This window comes from Zonotrichia leucophrys, chromosome 3 (assembly GCF_028769735.1).
Source record: "Zonotrichia leucophrys gambelii isolate GWCS_2022_RI chromosome 3, RI_Zleu_2.0, whole genome shotgun sequence".
Lineage (NCBI taxonomy): Eukaryota > Metazoa > Chordata > Aves > Passeriformes > Passerellidae > Zonotrichia > Zonotrichia leucophrys.
This window is the reverse complement of record NC_088172.1, coordinates 57,016,781-57,034,201: the sequence shown is the minus strand read 5'-3', so window position 1 is coordinate 57,034,201 and position 17,421 is coordinate 57,016,781. Positions and strand designations below refer to the sequence as shown.

Genomic DNA, 17,421 nt, shown 5'->3' with positions numbered 1-17,421 from the left:
TTCCTAAGATACATAAATAATGTGATTTAAGGCCTACTTTAGCTTTCCATGCTGGATGAAAATGTAATCAGAAATTAAAATGTAAGGAGGTCTAGAAACACAGCTGGAACAAAAGCACCGTGCTGTTGTTCTTCCAGTGTGCAAAAAAAAAAATTATTCAAATTTACACTGCAGAAGGAGAGGTCCTGATGACAGGATTATTAGGGAAAATAATGAATATCAGAAGAAGGGCCTTTTGATTATTATAATCAAAATTTGTAAATAATCCAGCCAAATAATACTGACATGTGCCAAATTTCTCTGAAGTAGGAGGACAGTTGTCATCTTTAGCCTCTACTCACAATACAGTTTTAGATATTGTGAAAACTAGCACCACAATTCAAGACTGAGTTCCTAAACAAAGTGTTTCAAGGCATAACTGTGGAGAATGATGTACATTGCTCTAAACCACTGAAACATCTACAAACAGCAATCCCCACACTGAGATAAAGACAGAACTGATGTGGAGAGATAGAATGTAAGAGAATAGTGCAGAAGGTGGTTTCACCCCTGAGGAGTTGCAGCTGTGCTGATCACCAAAGACTAGGAACAGGCCACAGCTCTTTCCTATAAGGAGATGTGTGCTACAAGAGAGTGGGTAAGCTGGGTGAGGAGAGAGTTGGAGTTTGTTAGCTGGGCTGTGAAGAGGGCTGAAGTTTGTTGTCTGTACTGAGAAGAAGAGGGAGTCAGTGCTGCGAGGAGTTGCCCATGAGAAATCACCAAGAAGGTATGGGAGCCTTTGAAACATGATGACAACAAACTGATACCTGGGAAATCCCACTAGTGACCAGCTTGCAGCTGGATGTAACTCCATGCACCAACACTCTCTTGGCCCAGCTGTCCAAACAGGTTTTCACAGTGCACCTGTACAAGGCATGATAGGCCAGTTTCTCCAGGAAAATGCTGTGGGAAACGGTCAAAGGCTTTAGTAAAAGTCCCCAGTTAGCCAAGATTGATGATAAATGATGGAAAGTGACTCTGTGAGCATTTCCACCAGCTCCCTCAGTATCCTTGAGTGGATCCCATCTGGCCCCACAAACTTGTGAGTGTCCAAGTGTGGCATCAAGTCACTGGCTGTTTCCCCTTGGATTATGGAGGCTTCATTCCACTCTCTATCACTGTCTTCCAGCTTGGAGGGCTGGGTACCCGGGGAACAAGTGGTTTAGCTATTAAAGGATGAGAGAAGGAAGGCATTTAGTACCTCGGCCTCTTTCCAGGTCCTGTGTCACTATGTTTCTCCCCATACCCAGAAAAGGATGAAGCTTCTTCTTGGCCTCCCTGTCATTACTAATGTATTTAGAGAAACATTTTTTTACTGCAGTAGTCAGACTAAGTTTTAGTTGGGCTTTGACTATTGTAATTTTCTCCCAGCGTTACCTCACAAAATTCTTGTAGTCCTCCTGAGTTGCCAGCCCCTTCTTCCAAAGGTCATAGGCCAAAGCTCTCTGTCCAGCCAGACAGGTCTTCCCCACCTCCACAGAAATCACCTCCTACTCTACCAGTAGCATTTTCTTCTTGAAGAATGTCCATCTTTCCTGGACTCCTTTGCCTTGTGGGACTGTCCCCCAGGAGATTCACTCAGTCTCCTAGACAAACCAAAGTCTGTCTTGCAGAAGTCCAGGATAGCAGAACTGTTGACTCCCCTTCTTACTTCCCTGAGAACTGAAACCACTAGTGCGCAGGGATTACTGTGCCCAAGATGTCTCCAACCATCTCAAGATGCAGCAGTCCTTCTTTGTTTGCACACAACAGGCACAGCAAGGCACCTTCCTCGCTGTAAACTACTCAAATTCCCATAAATGTGCAACAATGCCCTAAAATACAGTACACAATAAAATATACAGATAAACCTGGAAAGTAATACAGATGTAGGTGAAGTCAGCATCATGATGAAAAATGTATTGGTAAACAACATAGGGGTCTGAGAACCTGGTAGAGGAATCAGGATGATAAATATCTCCCAGGTACCTAGAACCACCAGCAAACAAATTTAAGAAAAAGGGGGAATAACATTTCGCAGCTGCCCTTCCTTAACACTGGGACGTCATGCTTGGAAGTCCTTCTATTCTCTTTCTGGGATTTTAATGGATCCATTTTGGCAAGCTTTGGTGCATGTCCCTGCACTTGATGGCATGCCATGCCTTTTGATGGCTTTCACTTGGGCAAATTTTTTTTTTTAAGTATCCACACCATGTCCCTCATATCTTCCCCTCAAAGTTGTGTCTTTCTCCTTGATTTTTCCCCTGCTTTTGCAACATCTGTCAGGTTAGTTTTGCCATCTTTTGGTCCTTTGCATTGCACCTGGTTTTCTCATAGACCATTTTCTTGTAGCCACTAAAATTCCTGATTTTTTTTTCCCTTCAATTGTATTTCATTTGATCATATCTCTTTTTTAGTTGGTTCAATAGTCTTGCCTGCAGAACTTCCTTTCCCCAAGGTATCTGATCAGTGACTCAAGGCTAACTTGTCTAGTAGGTTCCCTTTGTCATTTTGGCTTTTGCAAGAACCCTATATATAATTTTACTATTCAGGTGGAACTAAAGCACAATGTCATTAATTGCTAAGAAGAAGAATTGACTGAGGTCAGTTAATACTGTTGGAGACTCTCTGCTCAGTCTTCATCTAAAAACTCTGTACCTCCATATACAGAGATAATATAGATTAAATATATATTAATATAATGATTAATACATGTCAAATGATATATTAATTGTCCCTCACAAAGTAGTGAGTATTTGGATAGGTTTGGTGTATTATAGGAATATGTCAGCAGTGGTATTCCAACAATAATTGTCAGGTAATTGCATTCTTAGTCTCCTTGTATTGGGAAACTCGCTGATAGAGAACGCAAATCTTTTAGGATCTCCTAAATGTTTTTAAAGGACTGCATTTAAAGGTCTACTTTTCCTTCTAGCCCTTTTACTCAAAATATGTGAAACGTTTACTCATTTCAATTTTTTAGCTGGAAAATTGGATACCATATACATACTTTTTAAGTCTTTCAAGCAGAAAAACAAAAAACCGACTTTTATTCCAGCAACCACCTCAGCACCTCCTGAAGGAAGACATCCTGCCCAAAAATTCACTGGGAGTGGTAGGAGAGTGTTTTTCTGACTTCTTCAGTGATAAGTAGGCACAACCTTTCACAAGATTGTGCCAGCAGACCAATAGAGCACTCGTGTTCCTGAGCCTCCTCCTCCTCCTTTCCCAGATCAATAGCAGAACTCTTGAGTTGCATTGTGACTGAGCAACTCAGTCAGGGACTTCATGTAAACAAGGGCATTTGTAGGAAAAACATGAAATGGATTCTAGGTGGGCACAGGAAGCAGGAATGGTTCCCAGTTGTTGATACAGAAGTTTTAGTCAAAGAAAATAAGATGACAAAGCCACATTTCCATCAGCTCTGGAAAGGGACAAAAATCTTTGCAACGAGTGATAGAACTTTTCATTACTAACTTTTACTAAGCTTTCCAACTTCTTGGTATTAAAAACTGTCAGATGTTACCAGATACAACCCACAGACTTTTTTACATCTGGAACTACATAAAATAAAGAATCTGTTCTTATAACATATGTAGGTGGGGGGGGGGGGGGAAATCACATGGTCCACTACTTATTCTTTTCCCTAAGAAAGTGCATCAGCTATAAACTATATCACTGCACAACTCACATCAAAATGACAAAAAAATCAGACAGTATCCAACAACCACAAGCTCACTAAAATTTGCTGATACTTCTGACACTAGATTATTGTGTTAGGAAGTACAGAGAAATTTCTCAGAAGTCTCCCTTCTAAAATGAAAAGACACTTCCAAAGTCAAAATTCTCACTGCAAACTGCTCCTGTTGGCCAAACTTGTAGTTAAATGATGAACTCTGGGGAGAACAGAAAAATTGCAAAAGGAGATCAAAATAACTGTTCTTCAGGAAGAGAAGAAACTGTTGGTCACATAAAGCAACTGATGTAACTGCCGTATGGCTTTGCACACAATTCAGTCTCTCAAAGAAGGAATTCCATCCTGCTTGTCAGTCACAACAGCAGGGCCACAACCTCTGAAACTGCCTGGATCTAGGAATGCTGATATAGACCAGATTGCTTGCCCTCTCTGCACTGCAGATACTGAGCAAGAGGGAGCCAATTCACAGCCCTTATGCTCACTGGGACTCACCTGCCTGCATGTCCTCTTCAGCAGACACCGCATGGACTTCCTTCTCCTGTCACTGCCTGCTGCTCTTGTACAGCAGAGAGCGGAGCAGCAGACAAAAGACAATGAGAAGCTTTGATAGAAGAGGGTAAAATTATCCAGCATAGGGCTGAGCTGGATATTCTGTACAGATTTCATAGCAATTATCAAGTTTAGGTAGAGAAAGGAGCAAATGCTTATTTTGGAAGAAGCATTGGAAGAAAGTGAAGCATTGGACGAAAGTGAAGGCCAAACTGTTACGGACCAATCAAGGAATGGGAGAATATGATAAAGTCCAATAATTACTAAACCCAGAAGAATTAAATGCCATGGGGATTTAATTTTAGAAGCATAATATATCAAATCAATTAAGCTCCAGTTTTACTCAAAAGATAATTTTTTTAAACCGAAATGCAAGTATGGTATTTGCACACTAATTTCTTACAACTGTGCAAATAAGACTCAGCAGTAAAAGGGGATGCAGATGTCAGTCTTCTCCATATAAGTGAGCATGGAAATAGAAGACACACAGGATATAAGGGACACAATCAACAGTCTGACAGGACTTGGGTTTTATACATCAGGATTGTTAGACAAAAGATCAGGTGACAGCAGCTCATAATAAATTCGTAAATAAGCGGCTTCACTAAGTCATTCCTACTATGGCAGGAAAAAATACCAATTATTCTTTAATTTAAGATTTAACAACTCAATTTAAGAACTCGTCTAATATGATCAGTTCTTAAGATACAAAAGAGTCTGCAGCACAAAAGTCCACTATTACACACATCTACAATATAAAGAGAATTTTATTTTATAAGCTCTCATGAACAAAACTGAGTTCACATGCACATGCCAAGACAGAAATTAATATTTAATTACATATGGAATTTAGACTGTATGCAAGCAGATCTCTCTGCAAGGTCTTTTTTACCTCAGACTGCAACTCCCTCATATTACAGGCATTTAATAGACAACCTGCTGTTTCCTCACAGCACAAAGTTCCACAAGTATGAAAGTTCATCTCCTGACCCAAAATAAATTAGAAAACTGTTTGCACATGGAATAAGGAGTTGCATCAGTAAACTGCAAAGAAAACCAAGGCAACTATTCCACTCTCATGAAAAAGTATTACCATTATATACAGTAGTCATAACACACTTACAAAAAGTTTACACTTCTTTGTTATTTACACTGGAGTGCAAACAGAGCACTCAGCTCCCACAGCAATAAATCTTTGTTTTCCCCCCCACACATACTGCTTGCTTGGATTCCCCAAGTTCCAAAGACCCTGCTCCATAGTAATAGAAGCCTTCTCTCAGTTTTGTGCTTCTTGTAAAAGCACCACATCCACAAGTTGGGCTACTGAGAAACCAAAGAGAAGGAAGAGGTAATTTTACAAACCCTGCAACACCCAAACTTCAACAGCATAGGAAAGACATGATCTGGAACAACACATTACAGCACCTTACAGCAGTTTTAAAGTAGACCCACCACTTATACACACTGAACATTCCTTGGAAGCCTCCACTATATCTGAGCTCTCGCTTTCCATGCTGGTACCTGCTTAACTCCATCAGTTCTTGTAAGGCTGGGTTTTGCATTTGGCTTCAGACTGCGGTGCCCAACCTAAAGAGTAGAGACGAAGTTAAAATTATACCCAAGAAACTGAATTAGAAGATGTTTACACGAAAAACATTTTGGAAGAGTGGTTGCACTTCTCTCAACATAGAAAGAATAAAATAGGAAGTCTGTGCAATTGGTTTAGGTACATTTATTCTTCAAAACACTCAACAGCTAGCAGAGGCTTGGTTACAAAGTCATAAGATTATTCTTCTTTAACCAGAAAAATTCCATCTTTTTGTATCTACTCCTGAACATGCTGGCCTTAAGCAGTCTCTCTTCCAGGACTTCATAATCCAGCTGTCACATCCTGGAACAAAAACTATTCCATATACAAGCTGATCCAGGAGCTAGTTTGGAATCAGGTATGTCAGTTATGCAGTGCAATAGTCTGCAGCATCAAAAATACCAGCATGGTTATTTTTAGGACATTTTAATTTCTCCTTTAGGGAAAAAAGTCCAAGAAATTTATTAAGACTGCACCAGGTACTGTTGACACACTGCAGTCTGTAAAATATATGCTACATTTAGCCTGGAAAATCCTTGTGGCAGCTGAAATTAAAAAAAAATCACATCAAATCATTACAGCTAGAAAGAGGAACACACACATTAGTTTTCCTCAAGTTTTCAGCCACACAGCTAGCCACATGTAAGAGCAGCTTCCAAAGAATATCTATGAATATTTGGATTTCCACTGTATGTTCTCCATTACTATTTCCCTCCATTAGGGTACCAAATGCCACAGCCCGAATCTTTTCTCTCACTCTCACAATAAAAAGATAGAATTGCTAAGCAGAGAGACATGATTTAAATTACTGCCACCTATTTCTATCCATCTCATCTGAGCAGTTCTGAGGTTTGTGGAAATGCCTAAAAACCAACAAAACAGCACTGCTGGACTGTACAAGCCCAGGTAGCTGGCAAAGGCTGATATGCAGAAATCAGTGCTCAGAACCACCTGAGCGCAATGGCTCTGTCTACCACTTCTTTGTTCCTAGGAAAATCTGTATTCTTTGTGGGTTTTACAACAGAATCAAATCTCATTTTGGATAAAGATGCAAACTGTATGGAAACTACACTCAAAGGAAAATATTACAGACTATGTACTTATTTCCATTTCTGAGCAGTTAGGGTGTATAGGTGAGACCTTTCTGGATCATCCTTATATCCTTATTTGAAAAACTAGTCAATAACTGTTTAAGCTCACAGTTTCTATGCATGGATACCTGCCAGGTACCATCAAGCTACGGTCCATAGTTCACTCAACTATGACATGAATTTTTAAAATCAGTCTTCTAAGTTGTTTTTTTCTCTGCACACCTAGAAGTGCATTTACCAGTCTAAATCCACCAAATTATTTTGAGATTTTCTGCTTTGATTATACTTTAAGGAAAGTAACTACCTAGGCTGATGGCTAAAAAATTGTGGAAAAGTTCGAGGCTTGTGAAAACTCTGCAAGTATCCATGAAAACAGCAGTCAGTTCAAGAATACAAACACAAATTCTTATACAAAAACATACCACTGGCACTTCAGGACTAGAAAATGGAGAGCTATCAAAAGAATTATTTTCTTTGTCCAAGGAATCATCTTCATCATCATTTTTATGTGCAAATTTCTGCTTTAGAGCATGAGTTAGTACAGCAACCGGATCCCAATCTGAACTTTGCATCTTTTTGGGTCTAGAAAGAGGAGTACCTCCAGGAGACCTATGAAGGACAACAAAAAAGTTATTGTCTCCTCACCCTAATCCTGTGCTGACTAATCCAAAATCTAGAGGCACAACTTCTGTAAACGCCCTATTCTATAAATCCCTGATTACACAAGTAATGCTGCTGTAATGTTAAAGCAATTAATCAAATACAACTGATACAATTACACCCAACAACTTGTCAGCCACATTCTTAGCCTGAAAACACAACTTGCTGCTGTTCCACGAAGAAAGCTGGCAAAAAATCAACACAAAGTGTTAAAGTATTGCAAATAACAACCACAAAAAAAAAGGCAAAATTGCAGTTTTTATACAAAGTAATTTATAAGTTACCTTTAAGTTAATGGGAATGTCCCACTAAGGTATTTCATAATCACTGTGAACATAATTTAATTTAAATTTTATTCATTTTAAGTTCATTTAAATTCAGAAATCAAAATGGCACCTACACCCCAAAACTTATCATAAATGTGGAAGCTAGTGACTAGTCCAAGACAATAAATCATAAGTCTTTCTAACCATTGAGAAATCATGGGGGAGTGGCAGGTGGAAAAACCTAGAAGTGTTCAGAGTTCTGCTTGTGAAGTGCAGCTTCCAGGCTGATGATTGGTACCTAATAATGCACACTGACAACACCAAGTTCTAAGTCTGGCAGTTACAGTAATTGCTGCTTAACATAAAACCTGAGAGGACTGAGTTCATGGTCCCTACAAAAACAAGCCCTCACAGCACTTGCACAACGTGTAAGACAGTGTTTGGGTGGTAGAAAATGGGATCTTCAGGCTCTCAATTTCTGAGAACAGAGGACTTCCCTTTGCAGTGCACACATTAAACTACTGTCAGAAAAATTGTAACAATTTTGATTATTACTCCTCCCAAAAATATAAATTATTCATTACTCAGTTAAGCTCTACTTCAGAACATGTATAGAGGCCTAAATCCAGAAAGTATTTTGAATGTACGAGCTACCACTTCCTGCTAATTATGCCCATGCTCAAGATGTTAAAACTGTCAACCTGAACATCTCATTCTCTTCATACATGGAACTATAGACAAAAAAACATATACACAGGAAACACACAGGTTTACCTAAGCATTTTATATTTGTGTTATTTACTGTGAGAATGTCATCAAAAGCATAAAGAGATGCTTTGGATTTGCATGCAAATTATTTGCCCAAGCTTTTTCCTAGTCATTTTCAGGGATAAAGCTCACAGTTAAGAAAATGTTGACATGAGAACACAGTAAGTTTTGCCAAGTGACGTTCTTCCCACATTGAGAGCTTCAAATATTCATTATAGGCTCAGTTTTTCTTACTTTTTCAGCCCAAGTTCAGAAAAGAATCCTGAAGGTGTAATCTCTATTATACCTAGCATAGCAGACACCAGAAGAGGTATTGAAGTCTTTAGTAAAACTAAAGACTTCAATTTATTTTACAAATCAACTGCACTTACCATCAAAACAGCTGACCACTAAAAATATTTATAATCCTACCCAATACTGTACTATTCAACTGAATGCACCACTGAAATACAAATTTATGAAACATTTTCAATAAATAATACATGTTTTTGTAAACACTTCAAAGCTTGAACCAGGATATTTTGAGTATGCTAGCAGTAGTTTTCTAAAGTTTCCCTGAGCATTTGGCCTTTCAGAGTGAATCCAGAAGAGTTTTTTCAGATCAGTTTCCTGTGCCTATGCATGCAATCCTATAAGCGACCTCTCACCTCCCCACACCAACCTGAGATGTGCATACTGAAGCAGCACAGCAGTTTAAAATGCTGCATCAGTCAGCATGTTTTAAATGCATCTAAAAGCCATGTCACAAGTATCTTACATTTCACAATGTGAACTCAGAAGCTGCCAACTTGAGTTTGTCAGCAGTAGCTGCTCTTTGAATGACTGGTGCTCTCTGGTGCTACTGAAGTGCTGCTGATGCTTAGATAGCCTTGGCTTGCTGAGATGCACATCCAACCTAACCTACCTCTCAACAGCTCGCAACTGAACTTTGTTTAGGTCTTTCAAAACATCCATCATACTGGGAAAGTTCTTTGTCCTCTGGTGATCAGAGCTGTTAGCTGCAGCTGAATCACTGTTTCTTGCAGCTCGGCGCTGTTTGATAAGTTCCAGTGCAGAATTACTAGCATCAACAGCACATGGTGCACCAGAAGGAAGAGGAGGAGGCGAGGGAATTACAAAGTGATTGCGAGAGACGGACAATGGCGTAGAAGTCATGGCTGGCAGTGGGCAAAATTCACTTGGAGTGCTGAGTGTTTTAAAGGCTTCTGCATACAGTTAGAGAAGAAAAACAACAACATATATTAGCATCTAAGATTAATCAGCTTTATGTCAAGATAAGACTGCCCTCTGAAAGCAGTCTTTCTTTTATAAACCTCACACATACAACAAAGAAGAACTAAACTTAAACTAAGAATATTACTTCAAACCCACAAATTCGGAATACATGAAGTAATGAATCTGAAGTGTCTTGTGCTGCTCTGACGTTCACTTCTTGTCTAGTCTTCAATCTAGGCACTAGATAAATCAGCAAAGTAGCCTGCTGCTACATATGGTGATCAATGGTTTAGAAGTTACAATAACCTACATGAAGCAAAAGATAATCACAAAACTTGCAAAACAGGTGATAATACTGAGCGCAATGGAGAAGAGACAGAGAAGACCCAACACAAAAGTACCAAGTACCTCACACCAGTCCAAGTATTTCAGCAACCACAGTGGGGTTGGTCTGCAAGTAAGACAATTGAGACTCAAAACTTACCAGGAAAAAAAAAGAGGTCACAAGACAGAGGTGCATATTAGAGACCAACTATCCAGGATACATCTGTCTGTAGCATTTGTTTTTGCTAAAGCCCCAACCAGACTGACTTAGAATTCTTCCTCTACACATTAGTTTAATAATTTGTTAGAAACAGTGCAAAACCCCAAAGGGACAAAGTCTGTAACTTTTTAAAACAGTTATTAGTGGCCTATAGATAGTGATGTTACTAAACGCCTTCACCAACAAGGAAATTAGTATGAAGAGTACTTAGGATCAATTGCATTTGAACTTGGCCAATAGACAAGACAAAGTGCACCAAATAGCAAAAAGAAAAACAAAATATTATATTCAGTAAATTTAGTTGGTGTATCTTCAGTTAGAGAAGTTAAAGATATTCTCTACCAATATCAGACATGGCAAGCTCTAAAGCAAAAAAAAAGGAACATTGGTTTGCTTCAGATTGGAAGGGCTTACGTGAGGGAACGCTTCCCAAGGTCTGCACTGAAACAATTGCAGCAATTTGAGCACGAAGAAAGGTCAGCTCATCTTCAAGGGCAGAAATTTTCTGGAGTGCTGCTTGATCAACACTGACTTTTTGAGCACTGTTTTTTGGAATGCGCTGTATTGAATCCAGACTTGAATATGGATCAGGAGGAGCCATACTTTTCTCTTTTCTCCTCAATTCAGCCCTACAAAGCAAAAACAGGACAGTTTCAAAAGGCTCAGCCAACAATGGAAACCTCAAAATTACAAAACCTCAGCCCTAAAAAGGGCTGTTCAAGCAAGTTGTTGTCACTCAGCAAGATGTGAAAGGAAACTACACTTTTAACTACTCATAACTTCTGAAATGTTTCAAGTCTCCCTTTGCTCAAGTACAATGAAGATCCCTGCAAAGTCATCATAAGAATTAGTCAGATAATTCACTCGGATAATTAAGCATCATAAAGTCATAGAGTAAGAATGTCATTATTCAATAATTATTAGACTGACACCATAAGGTGTCTCTCCCTTCCTGCCACATGAAAGGCAGGAGAGGCAAAGAATAATGATGTTTTAATTAGGCTTCAGAAATTTTAGTCATTTATCAAACTCCAAGATGAACACTGCTAGCAGCAAAGTAGTTACAATTTTTCAGAAAATGTACTTGAAAAAATTAAGGTTTAATACAGACTCAAAGAACAAGAATTTCACCTTCTGTAAGCTACTATAACCAAAGACAGCATTAGAAAATTGTGCTGTGTCAGGTTTTAATTTAAAAAACTGTTTCAAGTCTGTGCCTGCAAAAATAAACTTAAAATATAAGAATAATATCAAACTACCAGAATTTCATTATGAAATGTGTAAAGAAATTAAATTTACCCGATTCATTTAAGATGCACTAAGCTTTGATGGGAAAAAAGGCCAGACTTTTTCCCTTATTTTAAACATCCTTTTACTTCAAATCAGACTTGAAGCACTGTTTTCTGATTTGCCAAAACCCCCTTGCTATAAACACTGCTTGAGAAGGAAAAGATATCAGTTAGAATGTTTTCAAGAGTTGCTCTTGAAAAACATCCCACAGAGCCAGAGGAGGAGGAGGAACAAAGAATGGAAACCAGAAAAGAATGAACTGAATTCTGCGAATCTGGCCTGCACGAGCAGGACAAAACTGGCCAGGATTTTTTGTTGTTTCAACAATGTTCTTGTTCTTCTGCTATTTTACAGCTGTCACAAACAAACTTTAATAATTTAACAATTATGCCTCAGGAAACTTAAGATGAAACACACTGTATCCAACTTCTCCAAGGAGAAGTGTGTAATTTGAATTCATCAATTTCTTGTATTTTCATTACTGGCAAGTACCACAAAGGTCACAGACAAAACAAATGCCAATATGAAGCAGAATGACATTGTCCTATACAGATACAGTACAAGACAACACAAATGTGCACATTTTAATCTCACTTCTGGCTCTAACTCATCCTCTGATTTTGAACACATCTTTAAAGGAACAGCAAGACAACTTTCTATTGCTTCTCCAGCAGGGGAAAAAAAAAAAAAAGAGACAAAACTTGTATATTATTTGTGTCTGCAAATTCTAATTTCAAACCACCTGAAATATTTTGTAATTTGTAAAAATATTTCCCTTCAGCCCTCTATAAAAACTAGAGACATTTATATAAACTATATTGAAAATAATTTTAAAATGATTATGCTTGTTTTTTCATCAAAGCAACCATCAGGGCTTACACGTGGTACTGTAAAAACCAAAACCAAAAGGAGACATTTAAATTTTTTTTCTTGTTTCCCCATTTATAAAGTTTATCAAACAGGCTGTGAACTAGAAAGACAAAGATAGGAATAATCTTTCAGTATACTGCAACAACCAGCTGCCTCCCACACAAAATAACTTGCAAGTGAATATCATTTAAAGTACCAGTAATGCACCTGACATACTACTATGAAGAGAAAAGAGGAGACTCAATTTCAGAAAACTTTCAGAAAAGAATCCTTTACATAGTCATAATCTTCAGGTAAGGAGGAAGTGCCCTCACTTCCCCCCCAAACCCAAAAGCCCAAAATGTTTCCAAGAAAAGGCTAGGAATAACGGAAAACAAATTTAAAGACATAATCGTGCACCATAGAAAACGCAAAAGTTATTTCTTTTATTCCTTTTTACACTTTTACTTACCTAAGTTTAGTACACGCTTGTCCTTCATCATTTGCCACCCACAGGACGTCAGCAAGAGATGGAGCCACAGGAGCTGGAGCTGCACTTTGTTGTTCATCATAACCCATTAGACTTGGGTCTTGAATGAACTAAAAACAAAGAATGCCAAAAAAAGGTATGAAGGGAAACTGCATTCAGCACATACTGAAGGTTCTGGCTCAGCAAAAAGGAATTTTTAAACAGTGCTATAATGAAGGTGAAAACAGTGAGTATAAGGGACGCACCACACAATTACACAAGCTAAACAGAAGAGGAAACCTATGATCAAATTAAGAAACAAGAAAATACAAACAGGTGAAGTATGCACATGACAATAAACTTCTTACTTGGAAATAAGGTCTGGGGTAGGGCTCCAAGGAAAGAATTGTCCCAAGTCTACGGACAACACTTCGAGTAGATCCATACTCCTTTTTTTGGCAAACAGATGTGACCTAAAAAGCAGAAAACCTTTGAACTTGAGAAGCAAAATCAAAGCCCCCAGCTCTTAATCTCACTTTAATCAAACTTATTTCATTATTCCATGTTACAGGTAATTAAATATAATGCAGTTTGGTTAACCTAACTTTTCAATGCTCTTCTCAAGCTGAAAGTCCAAAGAAGCTGACACTACTATGACAGTGTCTAAAACATGCCAAAATACAGAATATTTTTAAGGGGCACAAAGGCCAATATCTTGAGATACTGACAAAAATGCTCATTCCATTAACTACATGCAGCTGGGAAAGAACAATTAGCAAAGCAGTGAAATAAATTTAACATACCTTGGCCTGATACTTCCTTATGACAGCATATAACTGCTGGAAATGCCCTCCTGATGACACTGCTGAAGGAAGGCATGTTCCGAGAGTGCGACTGATACCGCTGCCAAACACGTGAGTTTCAAAAAACGCGGCCTGTCAAAAAAACCAACAGCTTCCAACAACGGAACCAGAAAGTAACGAGGGCAGCTCAGCCAAAGCAGCACTCCTGGAGATAGTCGCTGTTCTCCCACAAACAACGCCAGGACTGTCCCAGCAGCACAAGCTGCAGCAGTGCCCCACTGCTGGCAGCCCCGGAGGAGCTGCCCATGAGCCCACGCTCCAACAGCAGCCCCAGGCCCAGCACCAGCGCCTCCTCAGCTTCCCCGCCGCGCCGCTCCGCTCTCTGAGCGCACGGCATTGGCTGCTACTGGGGAAGGGCTACGGAGCCTTTTATCGGAAACAGCGGAGCACGAGCAGCCAGCACCACTGACTGTCTGACGTTCAGCAAAGGCGCCACTTGACTGCCTGTGTCAGGGCAGTGCCCCCATGTGCGGGCAGCGTGCTCCGACAAACCCGGCTGCGGGCAAGGAGGGCGCTGAAGCCGCCCCACCGCCCGCGGAGCCGACCTTCCCTCCCTCCCTCCGCCCAGCCAAGCGGCCGCAGGCGGGACGCCCCGCCCGAGCGGCTCTCCGGGCGCAGGCAGCCGCCGCGGGGTCTCACCTGGTGCTGCGGCCAGCCCAGGTAGCGCAGCAGCCGCCGGAGGAGCTGCAGCAGCAGCAGCGCCATGGCGGGCGGGGGCCGCGCCCGCCGCAGCGCCCAGAGCAAAGCCGCCAGCGCCCGCAGCGCCACCGGCGGCCGGGGGCGGGGCACTGCGGCAGCCCCGCCAATAGGAAGCCGGCAGTGCCGCGGCAGAGCCAATGAGCGGCGGGGCGGGCCCGTCGCGGGGGGTGTCGGGAGGAGCGGTTTGAACGCCGCGCTGCCCAGACCTGCCCCTCTTCCCAAGGAGCGCTCCCGGGAATGCGGGCGGGCCACAGCGCACCGCGGCCAGCTCGCACTGACCAAGGCACTGCACTCACGGCAAAGGGAGCTTCTGCCTCTGCCTACACAGCACGCACCAACAGAATAAATGCACCAGAGCCTGTGAAGTCACTGAATTAACAGTAAGGAGCTACACTGAGATGGTTTAGGTCTTCGATGCAGCAAACTCCTAACTACTTCATTCACACTCCTAAAACAAATACACTAAGTATCCTCAATGCAACAACAGCCCAGTAACACCTGACTACACCGACTTCAGAACCTGGCTTTGAAATTCCACACTTGCTCTTCCTTTATCTTTGTAAGATTTCTACTGTTTTCCTCAAGAGAATTTGAAAACTTCAAGAAAGTTAGCAGTGCTAAAAGTGCTTCAAGAAGATACATCCTTTTCCTCCAGCTATGCAGTCTGTGCTTGGAGATGACCTTCCCTCGTCTGCGCAGTCGGTGTTCCTACTGTTGGTACCAGAATTCCCACAGCGGCATTGCTGGTTACTGTTATCTGTGTCAGGTGGATCCATTCTCTAGCACCAAACACAGTAGCACTACTGGTAACACAAACAGCAGTAACACCATACAGCTGGTTCAGGGGACTAGGAAGTTTTAAGCTTGAGGAGAGAAAGGGTAAAACGTTTTAATGGATATTTAGAAAAACTGTACAATGCTTGCCTTAAAGGAAAAAGAAAGAAGTACTTCTCACTTACTCCTCCAACACCTCACTAAAGAACAGGAAGTGTCAACAGAATGGGAACACACAGGAAAGCCAGGAAGAGACAGGGTCTCTCAAGCAGCAGCAAAACCGGAGCAATTCAATTTCATGGCAGCACCAGTAACCAGCTGCACTGAATGAGAGGTGCACTTGGGAACTTGTACAGAAATGCTTCAAGTGAGCAGGTACAGCTCTGAACAGCACAGAAGGGACCTGCAGGATCTTCTGAACAAAAGCATCTTCTGACAAGCCAGCTTTAGAAAACAAGAAGTGACACAGGGCTCAAGGCTTAATGCTGCTGCTGTACCTCTGTAGCTGAGCCAAAGCTCAGGGACAGCTCTGCTTTTAAAGCACTAGCAACTGCAGGAAAGCTCTACTCTTACCTAGCTGCCCACTGTTACAGTAATGCTGATTGTTCCTGGGAGGGAAGAGGGTGTGGATTTAATTCCAAACCAAGAAACTAAATGGACACTGTACTAACAGTACAGCTACTGGTTTCCACGTTGGTTGGTGGCCTTTTTTTTGCCTAGTAAAATGTATGCCTGATTTTATCTGAACTGCAGGGATAACTTCAAGCTCTATAAAACCACTTCATCTCTGCATGGTGTCCTTAAAAAGTGCTTCATTGCTGGAGAGCAGGGAGTCAGAATGAGTAGCTGAATTCAAAAGATAGCTAAACATTTTATACCAGCACAATGTCTACGCAATTCTTCCCCCTGTACTACCAGTGATGGTCTTTACCTTTCAACAAAAGAAATGTGAAATGCAGAGAAATTCCATTCACAGGTCATGCAATTACCTTATAGCACCAAGTGAAAGCTCACAAATGTTTTTTCTTAGAACAGTGAAAATTCACTCTTCATGTTAAAAGGTAAGTGCTGAAGCACTACTTAGACTAAAAAAGTGAACTCCACTCCCACCTTCATTCTTACAGATCTCTCAGAGACAGACTGCAGCTTGCATCTTTGACTACATTATCTTTTAATTCGAATTAACTTAAAGAAATGTTAGTGGCTGTAATTGTGTGTTCTGTAATCAAATTACATTTTAGATAAACTACAACAAAATTAGGGATTGCAAAAAACCCAGATTTTTATCATCTAACCTCCAGACAGATTTGTAGGATCAAATGCCATTACCAAAGCAATCTCTACCAGATCTCCTTGGATATTCAGCTGAAGTACAAAATCTAAATCTCCCTCATCTTGCAGGAATTGTACTGCTTTGTGACACACAGACCCTAACAATCCATTTTCAACTTGACATAAATGATAAATATTACCTGTTATAAGGTCATGACAGCTCAAGCATATCTTGATCCTGTTTAGTTCCAGACTGATGTTTAACTTTACTTCATTAGGACAGACTTTGACTCATGTTTGCTTCGTTTGCAAAGTTTGCTTTGTTCCCTTTTTTGCTTATTTTAATTTAATATACACTAAGTCTGAGTTTTGCTGAGAAGTCCAAAGAATACTCTGTTTATCACTTCAAACAGCTATTAAAAGATGCACTGTACATGTAAAAGCCAATCTGGCAACAACTGTTTAGCTGGGCTAAACGTTTTAAAACATAAAGAGGGAATGACTTTTATTAACTGACTACTACTGGGAGACAAGTATTGTTCCTGTTTCCCTTTCTACACAGCTGCCAGCAAATTAGCAAAACATAAAATATAGTTTTTTCAGCTACAGTGAGGATCGTTTTGTTTTCCTTCCTTTTAGTGTTTAATTTGTATACAGGAGTTAACTACTTCCTAACAGTAAAGCAAATAAGAAGGTATACATTATATAGGTAATGAATACTAACACCTCTATCAAAGCTTTTCCTTCTCTTTTTTCCCCTACTTTAAAGATACTATGCCTTTAGAAGGGGTGAGTAAGAACAACTACAC

At 40.4% G+C, this 17,421-nt stretch overlaps 1 protein-coding gene across 1 annotated transcript; it reads right to left on the bottom strand.

Moving 5' to 3' along the window:
- Positions 1–5,013: 5,013 nt before the first annotated feature.
- MTFR2 (mitochondrial fission regulator 2) lies at positions 5,014–14,838 on the bottom strand. Its single transcript, XM_064708380.1, has 8 exons — positions 14,507–14,838; positions 13,808–13,939; positions 13,373–13,477; positions 13,008–13,135; positions 10,811–11,025; positions 9,542–9,842; positions 7,366–7,552; positions 5,014–5,851 (listed from the first exon to the last, which is right to left on the bottom strand). The coding sequence occupies exons 1-8, from the start codon at positions 14,570–14,572 to the stop codon at positions 5,753–5,755; spliced, it is 1,233 nt and encodes a 410-aa protein (XP_064564450.1). The 5' UTR covers positions 14,573–14,838; the 3' UTR covers positions 5,014–5,752.
- Positions 14,839–17,421: the final 2,583 nt, after the last annotated feature.